The sequence below is a fragment of the Zingiber officinale genome, chromosome 7A (assembly GCF_018446385.1).
Source record: "Zingiber officinale cultivar Zhangliang chromosome 7A, Zo_v1.1, whole genome shotgun sequence".
Classification (NCBI taxonomy): domain Eukaryota; kingdom Viridiplantae; phylum Streptophyta; class Magnoliopsida; order Zingiberales; family Zingiberaceae; genus Zingiber; species Zingiber officinale.
Genome location: NC_055998.1, coordinates 2,250,643 through 2,270,432, shown reverse-complemented (window position 1 = coordinate 2,270,432; position 19,790 = coordinate 2,250,643). Strand labels below are relative to the sequence as shown.

General features: G+C 36.1%; 1 protein-coding gene across 1 annotated transcript; it reads right to left on the bottom strand.

Moving 5' to 3' along the window:
• Window positions 1–101: 101 nt before the first annotated feature.
• On the bottom strand, window positions 102–19,319 carry LOC122000732 (threonine--tRNA ligase, mitochondrial 1-like). Its single transcript, XM_042555170.1, has 21 exons — window positions 18,894–19,319; window positions 18,384–18,495; window positions 17,354–17,479; window positions 17,177–17,236; window positions 16,957–17,046; window positions 14,777–14,851; window positions 14,510–14,638; window positions 14,338–14,427; window positions 13,439–13,527; window positions 13,263–13,359; window positions 13,092–13,178; window positions 12,915–12,999; window positions 12,307–12,401; window positions 12,198–12,230; window positions 11,212–11,298; window positions 8,834–8,926; window positions 8,267–8,359; window positions 7,967–8,188; window positions 7,166–7,237; window positions 508–579; window positions 102–361 (listed from the first exon to the last, which is right to left on the bottom strand). The coding sequence occupies exons 1-21, from the start codon at window positions 19,193–19,195 to the stop codon at window positions 266–268; spliced, it is 2,205 nt and encodes a 734-aa protein (XP_042411104.1). The 5' UTR covers window positions 19,196–19,319; the 3' UTR covers window positions 102–265.
• Window positions 19,320–19,790: the final 471 nt, after the last annotated feature.

Here is a 19,790-nt window from a genome sequence, read left to right as displayed (position 1 = left end):
AAAAAAATGGATTAAAAAAAACGATTTTACAAAAAAAAAAACTGTTTTAAAATCTAGATTTTTCTATCCCTGACAAGACTAAAAATATTGCCAAAACCAAATAAGTCAATTTCACCTACTAATAATGAGTGACTGTCAACAATTACATTTTCAACTTCTTCTAGAATTATCACAAAAAGCACACTAATTGATATTTTAAACATGGATATGCGTATGAAAAAAAAAATGGAAAGATGCGAACAAATGTTCAATTTTTCAAAATAACTTAATGATAGGCTTCAACTTCCTTCCTGAAATGTTCAAGTAGCGCGTCCAAACTCATTACAGAATGATCTGATCCATCTCTCACGCGAACACTTACCTACACAACCCAAGAAACATGTCAAATGATAATTCGGATAATATTTTGGTTGAAACACAATAAATACTTGCACCTATTATATCTCAAATTTCTATGAACAAGTGAAATAAATTAACAAATAGCCAACTCAAAAACTGCAAGTAGACCTGTCCAGTCTTTGCTTCCTCTTCGCCAACCACCAGAATGTAGTTGTACTGTGCTAATTGAGCCTCTCGTACCTATCACAGTGAACCACAATGTTTTCGTGAATACTAAATATCGTTAGTTCAATAATTATATATGCACAATTATGTTGGTTGTTGAATATACCATTACCCATCACTGGTTAAAGAATAATAAGAGAGTTGAGTTTTGAATTCCCAGCCAAGGAAAGGCCAGTCCATGTATCTTTATTCAAATAGATAAAATCTATATGATGCATTATTGTCACTGCAAAGCAGGGGCAGAGTATCTATCCGGGATCAAAATTGAGCTAGCATTGTCAAAAGTGAGGCATGGTTTTAATTTTAGAACCATGGTCGAATGTAGTAATAGAAAAGGATCGTTTCTGAGAATTTGAAATTAAACCCAAGACGATGGTCGGAATTTATTTCTCCTTCAGAAAATTACAGCTCACACCGTTGAAAAGATTACAAAAGAGGAAATAAACACCTTGGTGTTGCTCAAGTGTGCTTAAACCTCTACACTCGAAGTCCTTTAATAGACTCGGCAAAGTTGTGATGATAGGAAGCGGATACCCTTCTTTGGCCCCATCATCCTTCCTATTCAGCACCTTTGTCGGTCATTCTGGACTTTACAACGCATACTGACTCATCATTTCTTCTTTATGTCACTTTGCTAAGTCATAAAGTATTCTTTACAGCTATTGAAAGGACGGCTCCCCGGGGCTCAATCCCTTCTTTTTACACGTGTTTGGATTTAGGGCTTACCACTTGCTTCCGGGTTATGGTGGAGTTTCCTGTATGACACGATAGATGTCTCGTAAGGCATTGGATGCCCTCCAGAGATCTTTTCTTGTTTCTTGAATTATTGAGAGTTTCTCGATACAATAATTGTCTCTTGTTCCTCCCAGATGCCTTCTGTGGTTCAAATCATACTCTTTCATTTGCTGAATGAGTTCCAACTCATTAATGGCTAAGGATGCATTTCTAATAGCTTGATCTTCAATTTCTTTCATCCTTCGTCGCTTCTGATGTTCTTCGGGAAGGAGTATATTTTTGGCAGTCTCATGTATTAAGTCTTCGTATTCAGTTAATAACGGAAATTGAGTGAACCCTCCTATTCCTTCTTCTGTTAGTACTGCCAATGTCTCTGAATCTTCCACCAGCTTGGATAGATTGTCAGCGAAAAAATTTAATTTACCATCAATATGCTCAAAATTTACCTTTACTCCAGTGCCCGTAATAAAGTCGGTAAAAGCAATCCATCACTCTGGAAGGCTTGTTTCTGGCAGACTTATTATGAAAACTGATGATGGCTTGACAATCTGTCCTCAGTGTAATTTCCTCCTTATCCAGGAAGTGAATTTTTAAGGCGCTCATAGTTTCCATTGCGGCAAAAATTTCCGCATCAATTACAGATTTGACTGTTGGAAACTTACCATGAGCGTATGCACATACTTTTTCCATTACTCGTGGATCATTCCTTTTGGGCTTCCATTTACAAACGCCTCCCCATCCCGTCATTGACCCATCTGTTTCAAGAATAATATAGGCCCTTTCAGGAGGGATTTCGAGGTCAAGTAGTTGTTGTACCTGGGTTTTGATCTGTTTTACAAGAGCCCAGTCTGATTCCTTCATCCTTTTATCTCCATGAGGTGATGTCTTTTCATATAGCGGCCCGAGCTTAGAGCTCAGGTTTGGTATATAAGTCCTGGCGTAATTTAAGACGCCCAACCAGGATCTCAACCCTTTCTTTTCCATTAATTGATCATTCTTGACTTCAGTAATCTTCTTTATAATGTGTGGTTGAAGTCGTAGCTTTCCTTCACCGATTTCTGCTCCCAAAAACTCAATTCTTGGTACTGCGATTTTACATTTTGTGGGAGATAAGACCAATCCTTGCTGCTCGTATATTTTTAGCATGATCTCCAAATGCTTGATGTGCTCTTTCTCCGTTTATGAAAATACTAAGATGTCATCAATATAAACTACTATAAAATCTTCCATACCTTTAAAGCAAGAATCCATCTTCCTCTAAAAAATTGTTGGAGCATTCTTCAAACCGAATGGCATTGCTAGCCATTCATATAATCTGGATGGACAAATGAAGGGCGTCCATTCGATTGATGATGGATCCATGGCTATTTGGTGGAATCCTGACTTTAAGTCAAACTTGGAGTTCCCTTCCTTCTTTAAAATCGTATTGATTCCAGGCAAACTATATTGATCCTTGTATGTGTTGTCATTTAGGGTCCGGAAGTTGAATACCATCCTTTCCTTGCCCTTTATTTCCTTTCCTGAAACTAGAACTATACTTGTGCCAGATTGCACTATTATGACCATGGTCCTATGTCTTGATTTACCAGGCCTGATCACCTTCAACTTTAGTAAAGCCTCAACATGTCTATTAAAGGCTTACTTCATAGCCGGAGTTGTGTGATAAGGGCTTATCCTGAATAGTAATGTCCGGGTTGATGATATGAATCTTGCAGGTGATTTCATTCTTGGCCCAACGCTGGAGGGGGTTTCCCCCAATATAACCCTGCTCTTTAAGTCTTACAAGCAATGACCCATGCTTTGTGAGTATATTAGAATTTGGAAAGCTATTACTGGTAAAAAGTACCTGCTCCTTGATATCTAGATATTCCATCTCATCTAGTTCCAGCTCTTCAATTGTGGCGGCTACATGCTGATTTGTAGCAATAGATGTTATATTTTTGTAGAAGGCTACAGTGTTACCTTCTATTCTTACACCGCCTTGCATACTTCTGATAAAATTGCAACCAAGGACCATCTGGATTCCTTCCCCAGAGTCATTTCAAAGGAGTGTGTGAAAGGAATTCTGAATTTGTTTTCGCCAATTATCATTTGGCCTCCCTTTAACTTCCAATTTGCCGATTGTTTTGAGTTAACCCCATTAATTACCACTGTATATGAATTTTCTTCCAAGGCTTGTGCTGGTACACTCCTTTTATCGATACAGCAGGAGGTGGCATCTGTATCAAGTATTGCATTGATACTAAATGGTGTAATATTTGGGATTTCGAAGGCTACCTTCATATTATACAGCCTGTTTACAGCTCTTTTCTGATGGTACTGCCCTTCAGCAGCCTTTACTACAGAATGTTCTTCAAGGAAAACTATCTGTTCTTTCCCCTTTTCTAAGGATAACTGCTGTAAGTTTTCAAGTAACTCCTGGGTTAATTCTTCTTCCTTGTCCGAATACCTCTTTGTTAGTCTGTTTATTTCAGTTATTAACCTTCTGTTTTCTACGAGAAGATAATCAATATAGCTAAGTAACTCAGGTACTAGGTTCTTTTCATCATAAGGCGTGGGTGGTGGGGGGTGCAATGACTGCTTCAATTCCCCAATAATAATCTGCACACATTGAGCAAATTGGAAGCTAAAGGGAGGCCAAATGATAATTGGCGAAAACAAATTCAGAATTCCTTTCACATACTCCTTTGAAATGACTCTAGGGGAAGGAAACCAAATGGTCCTTGGTTGCAATTTTATCAGAAGTATGCAAGGCGGTGTAAGAATAGAAGGTAACACTGTAGCCTTCTACAAAAATATAACATCTATTGCTACAAATCAGCATGTAGCCGCCACAATTGAAGAGCTAGAACTATATGAGATGGAATATCTAGATATCAAGGAGCAGGTACTTTTTACCAGTAATAGCTTTCCAAATTCTAATATACTCACAAAGCATGGGTCATTGCTTGCAAGACTTAAAGAGCAGTGCAAGACTTAAAGAGCAGGGCTATATTGGGAAAAACCCCCTCCAGCATTGGGCCAAGAATCAAATTACCTGCAAGATTGATATCATCAACCCGGACATTACTATTCAGGATAAGCCCTTATCACACATAACTCCGGCTATGAAGCAAGCCTTTAAGAGACATGTTGAGGCTTTACTAAAGTTGAAGGTGATCAGGCCTAGTAAATCAAGACATAGGACCATGGCCATAATAGTGCAATCTGGCATAAGTATAGATCCAGTTTCAGGAAAGGAAATAAAGGGCAAGGAAAGGATGGTATTGAACTTTCGGACCCTAAATGACAACACATACAAGGATCAATATAGTTTGCCTGGAATCAATACGATTTTAAGGTAGGGAACTCCAAGATCTACTTCTAGTTTGACTTAAAGTCAGGATTCCACCAAATAGCCATGGATCCAGCATCAATCGAATGGACGGCCTTCATTTGTCCATCCGGATTATATGAATGGCTAGTAATGCTATTCGGTTTGAAGAATGCTCCAGCAATTTTTCAGAGGAAGATGGATTCTTGCTTTAAAGGTATGGAAGATTTTATAGCAGTTTATATTGATGACATCTTAGTATTTTCAGAAACGAAGAAAGAGCACATCAAGCATTTGGAGATAATGCTAAAAATATGCGAGTAGCAAGGATTGGTCTTATCTCCCACAAAATGTAAAATCGCAGTACCAAGAATTGAGTTTTTGGGAGCATAAATCGGTGAAGGAAAGCTACAACTTCAACCACACATTATAAAGAAGATTACTAAAGTCAAGAATGTTCAATTAATGGAAAAGAAAGGGTAGAGATCCTAGTTGGGCGTCTTAAATTACGCCAGGACTTATATACCAAACCTGAGCTCTAAGCTCGGGCCACTATATGAAAAGACATCACCTCATGGAGATAAAGGATGAAGGAATCAGACTGGGCTCTTGTAAAACAGATCAAAACTTAGGTACAACAACTACCTGACCTCGAAATCCCTCCTGAAAGGGCCTATATTATTCTTGAAAAAGATGGTTCAATGACGGGGTGGGGAGACGTTTGTAAATGGAAGCCCAAAAGAAATGATCCACGAGTAATGGAAAAAGTATGTGCATACGCTCATGGTAAGTTTCCAACAGTCAAATCTGTAATTGATGCGGAAATTTTTGCCGCAATGGAAACTATGAGCGCCTTAAAAATTCACTTCCTGAATAAGGAGGAAGTTACACTGAGGACAGATTGCCAAGCCATCATCAGTTTTCATAATAAGTCTGCCAGAAACAAGCCTTCCAGAGTTAGATGGATTGCAGGCACCGGAGTAAAGGTAAATTTTGAGCATATTGATGGTAAATTAAATGTTTTCGCTGACAATCTATCCAGGCTGGTGGAAGATTCAGAGACATTGGCAGTACTAACAGAAGAAGGAATAGGAGGGTCCGCTCAATTTCAGTTATTAACTGAATACGAAGACTTAATACATGAGAGACTGCCAAAAATATACTCCTTCCCGAAGAACATCAGAAGCGACGAAGGATGAAAGAAATTGAAGATCAAGCTATTAGAAATGCATCCTTAGCCATTAATGAGTTGGAACTCATTCAGCAAATGAAAGAGTATGATTTTAACCACAGAAGACATCTGGGAGGAACAAAAGACAATTATTGGACCGAGAAACTCCTAATAATTCAAGAAACAAGAAAAGATCTCTGGAGGGCATCCAATGCCTTACGAGACATCTATCGTGTCATACAGGAAACTCCACCATAACCCGGAAGCAAGTGGTAAGCCCTAAATCCAAACACGTGTAAAAAGAAGGGATTGAGCCCCAGGGAGCCGTCCTTTCAATAGCTGTAAAGAATACTTTATGACTCGGCAAAGTGACATAAAGAAAAAATGCTGAGTCAGTATGCGTTGTAAAGTCCAGAATGGCCAACAAAGGTGCTGAATAGGAAGGACGATGGGGCCAAAGAAGGGTACCCACTTCCTATCATCACAACTTTGCCGAGTCTATTAAAGGACTTCGAGTGTAGAGGTTTAAACACACTTGAGCAACACCAAGGCGTTTATTTCCTCTTTTGTAATCTTTTCTTCGGTTGTGAGCTGTAATTTTCTGAAGGAGAAATAAATTCCGAGCATCGTCTTGGGTTTAATTTCAAATTCTCAGAAACGATCCTTTTCACTAATACCAAGTAAACTAACTAGTGAAATCAATCTAAACATTTTCTTCTCTTTTTAACAATTTAAATGAATCTTACTTGCTTAATATTAGAACACAGTATCTCACACTTGTCTTAAATAACTAATCCTCAACATGCTATCAGTTAGCATAAAAAAGATTACGATGTCAAAACTTTTTTACCTTACTACTGCACTTACAAAAGAGGTAGAAAATGAGTTAAGGTATTGGCAACAATATGTATGCACATACAGAATGAACAGAGTATATATCCTATGACTAAAACTGGAGTACACATTCTACATATCCATTCCATATGTGACTATATCGGCCACAATAATGCATGTCATTCAAATATACTGTCAAACTTTAACCAATGTATAGGATATGAGTGGCATCATATCCCTTTGGAAGAATTTAAGAATTGTTAAATCAGCCTTCTGCCACTATAAAAGCTCATAAATAATTTCTTTGTAGTCAAACAAGATCACTTCTCAAAAGATACCGATGATGCAAATGTAGATAAATAGTCGCTAAAAAGGCAATATTCCAACTAGATCTGGGTTACTAAGCTGGCAGGCTCGAGGGTGATCCACTAGTCAAAAATGGCTCATACAATTTTTTTTTTCCTTAGAGCATTTTATATAATATCTCCAAGTAATTTTTAAGAAAATTAAAATATAATTAAATGAAACATTTGAGAACAAGAACATACCTTTTTCTGAATCTTTCTGTCTGTTAGGTCAGCATCAACATAATAACCAGCTGTGTGTATCTTATCTCGTAACTGCAGTAACAATGAAATTGGCATGATAGAGGTGTGGAATACTTAAAATGGGGGGAAAAATACTTGCAATCGCAAAAGTATTAGAGCATCTCCAATGGTTTGAAGGTTTTTTGGATTTTTTTGTGGCCCCCACAAAAAAGGATGAAAGAGATTAAGAAGCTGGGTTCGAAATTAAATTTCGAACCCAGCTTCTTAATATTCGATGACACATAGGAAAAAGAAATTAAGGGAGCTTGGAAAAAAGCTCCGTTGTGGATGCCCTTAGTGCAGCTTCATAGTTTGTTATCCTTGAACAGAATTACAAACTCATCACAGCACCAACACATGTCCAGCTAAACTTAGAAACTTCAGGATTCTACCAGACACGGAAGCTGTTAAAAATGGAATAAACAGAAAGCTGAAGTCAATTACAATACAAAATATTGTCTTGAAGGTGTTGCAACTCAGTGGGCCCCGTCTACATGTGAAAACAGTTGCATAGCAGCCTACTTAGATTATGAAGCATCTATTACATAAGATGATTAAAATTTCCACAGAACAATAAGTAACTTATACATAGGTAAATAGGGTGGAAACCGTTCATAAGTGTCAATAAATCCTGATCCAAATACATGAACATCTAAGAGAAGCAATAGTTAATTCCATCAGAAAGAAAAATCACTTTAACTAAATATGTGTGTGTATCAAAACTGCAAGCACAAATAAAAGATTTCTTTGGAAATTAGTTACCTGCTCTGCATAACTTTGTGATTTTTCAGACACAGGACAGACAATGGCTTGACGAGGGCTAAGCCAGAAAGGCCACTTTCCTTTATAGTGTTCTAAAAGGATGGCTAACATTCGTTCAACAGAACCTAAGATGGCTCTGTGAATCATCACAGGTCTTTCGAGTTTAGCTTCGTCTTCTGCAGAATAACTTAATTTGAAGCGGAGAGGAAGCTGGAAATCCAACTGTGGCCACATATTCATAGGTTAGATTAGATGAAGACACTGTTGTTAAAATATGATGCATGCTTTCAGATGCATCACCTGTAGAGTTGCACATTGAAATTTTCTTTTCAATGCATCAAAAACACCAATATCGATCTTTGGCCCATAGAATGCACCATCTCCTTCATTGATCTGTATTAAGAATTTGCTTGCCAATTCTATTGAGATTCTACTAAAGAAACAAGAATGTAGCAGAAAACTGTGTAAATCCATATAATTGAAAGAACTCCAAGAGCAGAGCTAAAGCCCGTAGTAGTTTACAGCTAATACTTCAAAAGTGTAATCTGCAAACCATAATAATTAAGAAGCTGAATACAAAAAGTTTCACCCTTGCCCAAACCGGATATCATCTTGCCTATGAATGGTGTAAACTGAGAGCATAAAAGTACTACCAATCTCCAAACGTATGCAGGGAAAGAAATACTTTTCCATGCCTAGTATGACCATGAAATTAAATATGAATTCAACGGTGATTTCTGCAAAATCTGCACAAACTACAGCTTCAAGGCTCGGTTCATTTTGAGTGCTTTTTATTGCATTTTCAGCATGAAAACCAATAACAAGAATCCAAAAAGTAACTAATGATAGATACCCAAGGTAAAATACCTGCCATGGCCTCCCAAATTCATTTAAAGCTTCTCCAAGAGCCGCCTCAGCTTTATCCCATATCTCTATTTCTCCAAGGTATTTTTCAGGCCGCTGTACTTTCCAAACATCAATATAGTTAGAAGTGGTAGCCATAGAAAACTGACATGACAGATATTACGTTTCTTTTTGTTACATGTAAATCAACATATTATAAGAGCCATTGTAGTTGATTTCTACAGTTTTGTTTACTCACTGACTAGCCATGTGACTGATTAGAAATGTCAGGACAAATAAGGCCCTATGCATTTTAAACTACTACAACAACAATAAACCAAGTCTTATTCCACTAGGTGAGGTCGGCTAAATGAATCCTTTTACACCATTGGGTTTTATCCCTTATTATATTACTTAAATAAATTTTATCATGTTTTATTGCTGTTAACCAAGTTTTTTTTGTCTTCCTCTTCCTCGTTTGACGTGCGTATTTGTCATAGTTTCACATCGTCTAACTAGAGCATTTATTGGTCATCTAAGTAACATATCTCTTGGAGTTTTCCCTCAATAGATACAACTCCACTTTCTCTCTAATGCTCTCATTTCTTATTCTGTCCATCCTCGTATGTCCACATATACACCTTAACATCCTCATCTTTGTAACTCTCATCTTTTACTCATGTGCTCTAGTTATAGCAACATTCAACGTCATATAATATAGCATATCTAACCGCTGTTTTGTAGAACTTCCCTTTAAGTTTTAGAGGTACTTTACAATCACATAAAACACTCGACGCTCTCCTCCATTTCAACTATTCTACTTGTATTCTATATAAGACATCTCTCTCAATCCCTCCATTTTGTAAAAAAGATCCTAAATACTTAAAACTCTCAGTTCCAGATAACTCATCATTTCCTATCTTAACAATTGTCTACTTCTAATATTGTTAAACTTAAATTCCATATATTCTGTCTTTACTCTACTAAGCCTAAAACCTTTGACTTCTAGTATTTACCACTAAGATTCTAGTTTAGCATTTACTCCTTCACGTGTCTCATCTACCAAAACAATATCATCTGCAAGCATTCTTGATGTAATCATATCTTTATTAGAAATACTTCAGTTAATCTGCCTAAAGTCTTCACTCTAGTCATTACTTCCTCATACATATTCTTGATTAGTTCAATATATGTTACGCTAACACCTCTCTTTTCAATGAATACCCTGTGCATTTTAAACTAAAGCCAACAATTGCAAAAGTATTATTTTCTTTATTTCAAGAAACACTCAATCATCTAATGTCTTCTTTAAAAACATTATGCAACAAGCAACTAAGAAAAACGAAAAAATAATGGGAGAGAAGAAAAAGAAATGGCAAACAATTTCTCACTAATATTCACTTATATATCAATTGACTTAGCAAGGATATATGATTAAAGCTTCCCAAAAGTAGTAGATGGAATTGAATAATGACACAAGGTCAAGCTAGTCTAGTGCAGAACAGGTTATGTGGTCATAACAGGTCTACTAAAAAATATTGCCATACTACAATAAATTCACAATTTTCTAACAGGGAAAGAGCAGAAGTACTTGCTGAACCATGCAAGTAGTTTTGAACCAAGACGAGATTTCTTACATGAGATTGTAGATCATTTAAAATGAAAATCCCAATATGTTTCTCTACTACAAGTTAAAATTAACTTAAACGAGAGAAAGTAATTTCCTAGTCAACAAAGGAGGCATAGGCTTGTTCAGATTCAGTGTCAATATGACATTCTCATAAATCGTACAACGATTTAGCTAATTGAATAGCTAAATTTTCTTAGATTGATCTAGAGGTGAGTATAATTTGTTTCAGATAAGCTCAAACAGCTTAGAGCCATTCTAACAATAAAAAAGTTCATCTAAATTACACAAAATGATTAATTATTTTTAACATGCTAAGCCTTTTAGGTTATCAGGATTGCGTGACTGACTAGCATACGAGGATAGTTTCTGCTAATGATATGACAAATACAGCCCTAGAAGGATGAAGGTAATATATGCCACATGAAGTAACACTTGCCATCCATCAATCTTCTTCAAAAACCGGTCAGTGTTAATGTTTTCATGTTTCCCTACTTAAATAAGTTATTATGCAAGATAGCATTTGGATTAGCTTTGCTCTCCAATCTACACACACACACACACACACACACACACAAAAAAAAACCTATTGACAACAAAATAAAAAAAAACTTTGAAATATTATTAAGAATTACTCTCAGGTGAACACTTCCTTAATAAATTGAATATAAAATAGAAAATTTGTGCACTAAAACCACCAACTACAGTTAAAGACTTTAAGCATGATATCAAAAACCATTTTGGACAACAGAGAAGCTAATGTAAAGAACTGTACCGTTGATAACTCCAACTCAAAGGTAAACCCAAATATACCATAGGTATGACTAATAAAATCCAATACATTCTTGACCTCCTCCTTTATCTGTAGTAAAGAAGAAAGAGTGTGTCAAAGGTAGGATGCTTATAATAGAAAGTCTCATTATCATCCTATCAATATTTTAAATATCAGTGAACAGACAAGAATAAGATTTGACAACAAAGAATGTCGATTTAGTTTCTGCAATTTCACCTCTCAAATGTAATCTACTTAATCTTATAGAGGATTCAAATTGCTAAATATACATGTTTCAGAACTCTTCATTACCCAGAAAAGGTTACCCATCAACCAAGTAGCTCAAGCACAGAAAATTGAGAGATAAAAAGGAGGGAAAAAATGAGAGCATGTACAGACATACAGTTAAATATTTGGGTCAACTAAATAATTGATGCAGCATAAAGACACCAAAAGGGTCATGTCAATGAAACCCAGTTAAGATGTGGAATGTGATATTCACCATGTCTGCATATCTGGGAGAAGAATATAAAATCCTCTAGATATTAAAACACAAGATTGTGATGTGATAGAACTTAAGAGGCAATGTAAGGATACAATATACTGTATACAACATAAGTGGTAATGCAACAATAAAACGAAGTAAAAAATTGCCCAGCAACATAAAATACAACTAAAGGCAATCCCATTTTCATAACCTCTAACTCATTTTACATCTATAACATCTGGAAAAATAAGGAAGCAAAAAGTAGTTATCAGGTTCAAAAAAATTCACTTATTATTCTTTAAAAATATTACAGTTAAAGTATAGTTCAATATATGGGATGAACAAAAAATAAGTTGGCACAACTGGAAACTAAGATTAGACTCTTGATATAATGAAACAACTATCATACATGTAACACCATAGGCACCATAATGTGTTCTTGACAAGTTAGAAATTTTGAAATTTCTAGTTATGAAATTATATAAATCATTCCAAAACATACCTGGCTCTCCCTGCAAAATATGTGAGCATCATCCTGCATGAATGAATACCAAAATCAAATATAAAAAAACAGTAAGTTGTCAGGTGAGGTATACAAGTAGTAGTGATACCTGCTGAAACCTTCTAACACGTGTTAGGCCAGTAAGTGCACCACTGAGCTCGTTTCTGTGGAGCACTCCAAAATCAGCTAGGCGAAGAGGCAATTCTGCAAAGAAATTTGAATGGTCAACGAGGAAACCAAGAGAAAAGTCAAGAATAAGCATATCTGGACAAATATGCAAGTAGCACCCGCTGTTAACTGGGCCTTAACCAGATGAGTTTAGTTTCCCATCTCACATAAACATGGAAGAACTAAATTACCAGTTGTAATTTAAATCAGCGTGAACTTAACATAATAATTCTAACAAGTATAATTTTTTACTTCAAATATGAGGTATGTGTAATGCTAAGCAGTCTGTCACTGTACTTGCCTGTAAAGTTCAGAAATTTCTCAGTAATTCAAATGGTTAGGTAGCCACAAGATGGTTTAATAACTGATCAATGACTAAAGAAAGTAGATTGCATTCATCTAAATGATTGTGCAAGTTAAAAATTTGTATCTACTTACATTGCACATGTGATGTGGCAATCAACAGTTCAGTAACTGCCTTGCTCTTTAGCACAATAGAATGTAATAATTAGGTAAATAAAATACATTTTCAACTAACTGTTAGCTCACCTCTATATGAACGGACTCGGTGCTCAAACATTAAACAATGACCAGGACAATTCATTGGTTTTAGTCCAAATTCTTGCTTCTCTATCTGAAACAAGATAATTACAGTAATAACAAGGTATGACTATACAAAGTATAAAGCATATGTAGTCATAGAAATAAAAACTTCCATGAAATCACCTCGAAAACAAACATGTTTTCCTTGTAATTTGCAGCATGTCCTGAAGTTTCCCACAATTGCATATTGTATATATTTGGTGTTATGACCTAAAGATTGGAATAAAAAATTAGTCAATAGAGAGAATATAAAAAATTATCCAAGAACGAGCTATTCTTTCAGAAAAGAGTAACCTCTTGATAGCCTCTATCTCTGTACTGGGCTCTCAAGAACTCAATTAACTTGTTGTAAATTCTGGTTCCATGTGGAAGGAAGAAGCAGCTCCCAGGACTGGATATTACAGAAAAACAGAGGATTTATATTCCCCATCAAGCAATTAAGAAAATAGGCAAGTGCACTCTCAAAAAACCTAAGTTGGTGAAAAAAGAAAAGGTCTTGATTCTGTCCAAGTATCCTGTGGTCACGTTTCTTTGCTTCCTCTATCTGGGTCAGATACTCCTGAAAACAAAATTGTTAAAATGGATATAGGAGCCCATTATGTGTGGTTCAGGCGAAGGTTAATGTAAGAAACAGAAATACCATCATTATGGACCTTTCAATAAACTCCACACAAGGAAAAACCAATAGTAAAATTGTAAACAGATACATGAAAGATGTAAAAGTTTCCTCAGAATATATGATCTTGTAATTCAGAAAACGAAGTGTCAACAAATCATTGGTCTGTCTAAACTTTTGGCAGAACATCCTCTACTCATGAAACACAGCTGACAATTGAAGAAAAGATTGTGGTGAGTCCTCAATTACCTGACTGATAAAGTTAACAAAATAGGGCATTTTCTTAGGTAGATATCACAGAAACATGATCAAAATGAAGTAGAAACTTAATATTTCCACCTATATAATATCAAATATCAAGTTTGGCAACTAGAGTAGCAGACTTGACAATCCATGATGTACTACAACTAAGAATATGATGAGAGAATCCCCAACATTGAGAGAGGAAGAAATGTTAAAATGATTCCACAAACTAACCCTACAGGATAAGCATTACTAGCAAAAGCAAAAGGAGATGAGTTCATGGATTCAAGCATTGTGCAAATTAATGTTAGGAGCCTTTTACTAAAAAAGATAGTCTGTGAGATATCCATTTGCACAGCTACCATAGTTGGGCATCTAATCCAAGCATATGCAAGTCACACTACAATGTACACCATACAGAAGTCCAAAATCATAATATGAATGCAGCATACATTATCCCGTCAGATGAATGAAACATGTGCAAAATGTGAAACTAATAAAGTACATTACCTTGAGACGTTTCGAATCTGGAAATGATATACCATAGACTCTTTGTAGACTCTCCCGATCAGATTTCCCTCTCCAATATGAAGCTGAAGCCTGAAAATTATAGAATATAAAGAAATATAAAAACTATAAATGCAATTATCATGGAGAACCACTAACAAAGAACAAGCATCACCTTTAGACAAGCAAATGCTTTGACAAAAGATGTGTTGGGTATATGAGGCCCACGACAAAGATCGACCAAAGGGCCACATCTATAAACAGTGATTGTCTTATCCTCAGGCAATTCATTAATGATTTCTACCTGCATGCATTACAAAAGATCAATGTACAAATTACAAAACACAAAAGTAGCAAACAATAGAATTGCACACGATCATAGAAAAGTATCAGGTTATTGAGGAGTAACATGTACCTTGTTTCAAAGAAATTACTCAATTACCTTGAATTTGTTTTCAGCAAATATTTCAAGAGCTTGTTCCCTTGTCACCTCAATTCGCTCAAATGGTTGTTTTTCCTATAACAGAATATGAAAGGAAACACTCAGCATTGAAATATCTTTTCCACATAAAGTAAATATCTAGTATTACTTTTATTCAAACTACATAAGGATGAAAAGACTATGGATTAGATAATCAGACATGCTTGTCATTAGAACGCAAAGTAAATTTTATGATTTGAAAACTACTTTAAAATACAGCCTGTAAGTACCCCGTGGTGGTTTTGATGTGATCAACCAAGTCAAGTTAGGTCATGTGTATTTGATCCTTGTGTCTAAGTGTGCAGGAGCTTAGGAGCACAAGAAGTCGAGCGGAAGACGCAGCTAATGAGAAGGATGGCACGGGAAGCAAGTCGACAGGCTCGGTGCGTCCGAGGGATGAGGTGCTGCAGAAGAGTATGCTGGTAGATGAGAAGGAAGCGCGCGGCGTTTCCGAGGGACGAGAAGCCAGAGCCGAACACTACTCGAGGAGAAAAGGCCAAAGTTGGGTTCAAGTGAGCTCAATTCTGGAAGGCCGAAGGATCACCCAAGCGACCGAAGAAGGAGGCAACGACCGGAGAAGGCGTTAGCGGTCAGCACATGGCTGACCGGTCTTGGCGCCCAAACCAGTTAGTCCAAGCGCTCTGACCAATTTGGTACCGAAAGGGTGCCTCAACGCAGTGGATCAACTTTGGGTCTACGTCAGCACGGTCCAGGCGCCCGAAACGGGTCCGGACACCTGGGAATGGATAAAAACTTAACTTCACACCGTTATGAATGTCGTTGCGTGAAGATAGAATTTGTCACGCTAGTGGCGCCCGGATAGGGTCCGGGCGTCCGAACCAAGCCACGTCAACAAACAGTCAAATTCAACTAGCAAGCTATATATATAGAGCCCTTGTCTCAGTAGTTTTACACAATACTTATAAAACGAGTTCTGTACTTCAATTTCTAGTTGTAAAAGTTCTTTACTTTTTTGAGATTTTAACGTTGTAAGAGGCTACTCCGCCTTTGGAAGAAGGAGATTTTAGTGAGCTACATTTACTTTGAATAAGCAATCTTCTGATTGCAAACCAAGTAAATATTCTTGCATCTTTCTTTATTTTATGCATTTTACTTCCTGTTTCTTAACAAGTGTTTGCCTAACTTAGTCCAAAGATCGAGAAAGGGTATTTTTGTAATTTCAGACAATTCATTCCCCTCTTGCTGACCGCCCGGGGACCTACACAGCCTTCACTTTGTTAATAGTTGAAACATTTGGAAATGTGGAAACAGATCCTTTGGCAGGGACAACCTTTTCTCAGCCCAAATGTCTTATGTGTTGGTTAAAAAAGGAACTCAAATGCCAAAGATAGAGGCACATGAGAATCTGAATGACTTATTTAAGATTTAGGATTATCCATTCCTTGTTAAACTGAAGGGATGCTACTCTTGGCTGATACTTTTGTTATATCCAGATACACTATTCAACAATGCCAATTTTTAAGGTGCAAACTGAAAAGGAGAATACTAACAGCCTTTCAATCATGAATATTGAGCCATTCATTTATTTTCTTCTTCTAACTTCGTATAATAATAATAAATCTTAAAATAATAATAAAGCTTTTATTGACAGTGATAATAAACATATTTTTGAAGATATGTTTTATGTGTGTACAAAAATAGTGTTTATCCATGTTCAAGACATAAGGTAGTGTCATGAAATTTCTAGTTCAGATGAAATTCCCAGTGCTCCCTAACAAAATTAAAGAGGTAGCCCTCTAAATAATCAACTCATAGCCAAGCCCACAAGCTTTTCCACGACTATTAAGGGAAGTACAACTGGCAGGTATTTGATACAGTATGTAAAGGAAAAGCAATGTGTTGGAACTTCTTATGCAGGAATAGCAAAATATTTTTCTTTTCAGGAATGTTTTAACTATTAATGCATTCCAAACTATCAGATCCCAAACAGTGCAATTCCACTTGTTGCACATCAGCTAGAAAATAAGGACTCCTCGCTAACTTCAGCACACACATCATATATTCAGCAACATCTCATAATTTTTAAAACCAATCTTATATAAAGGGAATATCATTGATAAAGTAAATCATTGTCAAGAAAAATAGAATAGTTAAAAAAAAAATCCCCAAAAAAAACATACCCCAGCAGCTTTGCTTGCCCAAGACTGAATTTGGTTAAAGTTCTCCTCATTCAATGTCAAGTCATCATAGAAAGCATCATAGTAAAAACCCTATAAAGTGTGAGCTTAGATGTCATAAAAATGATCCATATAAGTTGAAGGATAAGAAACAATGGAAAAGTTGCATTTAGTATATGAAAAGAGATTTAAAGATTATAATAGGGCCAAACAATGTAATCACCTCTCCTCTAGTAGTACATGGTCCAATGCATAGCCTGCATCCATACTCCATCTCAAGGGACTAGAATGACAGAAGGAAAAGACAAAGCATAGTTAATTTCATTTATCATGAGTAAATTTGGCCATTTCACATTTTTTTAAAACAGAACTAAGAAAATAGATCTAAATATTATAGTACCTGCCCTAGAATGTGAGCACTAGAATGCCAAAAGGTGTCACGCCCTTCATTGTCATCAAATTTAAACAACTTGAGGTCTGAGTCACCCTCAAGAGGTCTTGTCATGTCCCAGAGAGTTCCATTAACCTTCACACCAATAAAAGAAAGGGAATATTACAAACAACGTTGAAGACACTTTTACTAGTAATAGTCAACCACAGAATAATATGCCTCGATTATCAAAACTAACTAATGATAAAAAAAATTGGAGGAAACTAGTCTGTGATCATGCTGCTTTCCTCTCTAATATAATTGTCAAGTCAATATATACAGACAAATGGAATAAACAATATAACGTGATTTAACTAAAGCTTTTGTCCTGAAAGAGTAAAGAAAACCACAATAATGTTGGTCGGAATTGTTCAAAGGGGAAATTCCATAGTCATAAGTTTCGGCAAATAGTCTCTTAGGCAACAAGCTTAAACATGTCATCAGCCAAAAGAGGAAACAAGATAAGTTTATATGAAAGTTGGTACTAACAGTTGGTCTCAAAACTATGCTCAGTCCATCTCTACTATTTGGCAAAGCCACGATGGCTTCTGACAAAATAGATGCATGGTCAAACCAATGAAACTAAACTAACTTGAACAGATTTGGTATTTCAAACAAAAGAGAAGTGATATTCAAACTCTATATATAAGCAAATGATAACTATACAAAGAAAGAAAGAAAAAATAAAACCACATTTACCTTCAACATAACAAAAGAATAAAATAATGAATGAGTTAACAAAATACGATGATCCTGCAGGATGGTTGCTGCGAGTATCACAAACAGCTTATGTTTTGGCTTCGCTGTGATAGCAATGATTTAAATAGGAAAATAGCATAACATTAAGTAATGCAAGTTATGAAAGATGCTGTTGATCAAAGATTCTTATGAAGAATAATTAGTTGTGATAGCAATGATTTAAATAGGACAATAGCATAACATTAAGTGTGCATGTTATGAAAGATGCTGTTGATTAAAGATTCTTATGAAGAATAATTACTTGAGCTATTAAAGCACTTGCAGCCAATCCAGCCGATATCTCCTTAGCAATATCCATTGGTGATGTCAACCACTTCTTCCCTTCTTTGATTGTCCCATCAGGCAATTTTATTCTAGAAACCAGAAAATTGCAAAGATAAAATACCACAATGCATGACAATTTAGCGTGCAAAGAAGCATATAAAAATAAGCTATGTATGAAGCTTAAGCATTAAAATGCTGGCTTTAATATATCAACACGAAGTAAGATTATTTTAAGCTTGAGAACCAAAAACGAAATTGAATGACTTTAATAAATGAATGAACATTCAGAAAGAGTTATGTGCTAGCAAGGTTGTACAAGTTACGGTTTTAAACCCACAAATATTTCACACGAAGAACGTTTCTAATTAATATCTAAAATCCCATTCACAGCATTCAGCTTAATCTAAACATGGTCAACTATTTCAAAGAATTCTTGTGCGACCAGGCCGCGAAAATAAAAATTTAGAACAAGGAGAAATAGGCATACTTGATGGGTTCTCCGTCGAGTTTGAGGCGCTCCGCCTTCTGTTGGGCTTGAATGGTCTCGAATAGCTTGATTCGCTTCTGTATGACGCCGTCGAGGTAGACCTCGTCTTTGTGGGCGGAGATGGGTGAAGAGGAGGTTTTGGATTTGGAGGCTTTGGCATCGGCAGAACCACCTCGGCCAGCGCTATCTCCCATGGAGGAGACCGGGGACAGAGGGAATCTGGAAAAATGGCGCGGAAGACGGCAGAAGGACGACGGAGGAACTAAGGGCGAGAACCACCGGCAGCCGCGGCAACGGAGCATGCAACGAAGCAAGGGCTGTGACGGCTGATGCGTTGTTTGAGGAAGAGGAATGGAGTGTCCCGAAGGCCGACGGTGGGGATTCTGCGTCGGGGAGAAGCAATGGTGCTGATTCCACGATAACCAGATTTCCAAATGCTTGCGTAATGAAACGCTTTTATTTTATTGAATTCAGATCCGGTACTATAAAAATCACATTCCCAAGTTAATCCAATAAAGTAAAAATATATGGCACCTACGTTCTTATTAATTATATCATATTAAATAAATATATTTTAAAATATTTAAATTATTACTATTTTTTAAAAAATAATCTTATGATAATCTTACTTTTAAAAAATACTATTATTTTTAAAAAATAATATAAAAAATTTTTTAGTAAACAAAAGAAAAAATAAATTAAAAAAAATAAGAGAGGGGCGTTTAAAGACGTTCATCTCTTTGAACGTCCTTCTCTCTCATACGAATAGACATAATACCTATTATTTATTTATAATGTCAAAGGAGATATTAAATAGTTATTATAATACTCATTTAAATATAAATTTATTATATTAACGATTATTTTAGTGTTGGTCCTATGGATATAAAAAGAGAT

Excerpts from the sequence above, each read along its gene's own strand:
- LOC122000732 (XM_042555170.1), bottom strand. The coding sequence starts at position 19,195 with ATGCTCCGTTGCCGCGGCTGCCGGTGGTTCTCGCCCTTAGTTCCTCCG. Across the intron at positions 13,528-14,337 it reads CAGATTCGAAACGTCTCAAG|GAGTATCTGACCCAGATAGA; the intron begins GTAATGTACTTT and ends TTTTGTTTTCAG. Across the intron at positions 12,231-12,306 it reads GTGTTAGAAGGTTTCAGCAG|GATGATGCTCACATATTTTG; the intron begins GTATCACTACTA and ends TCATTCATGCAG.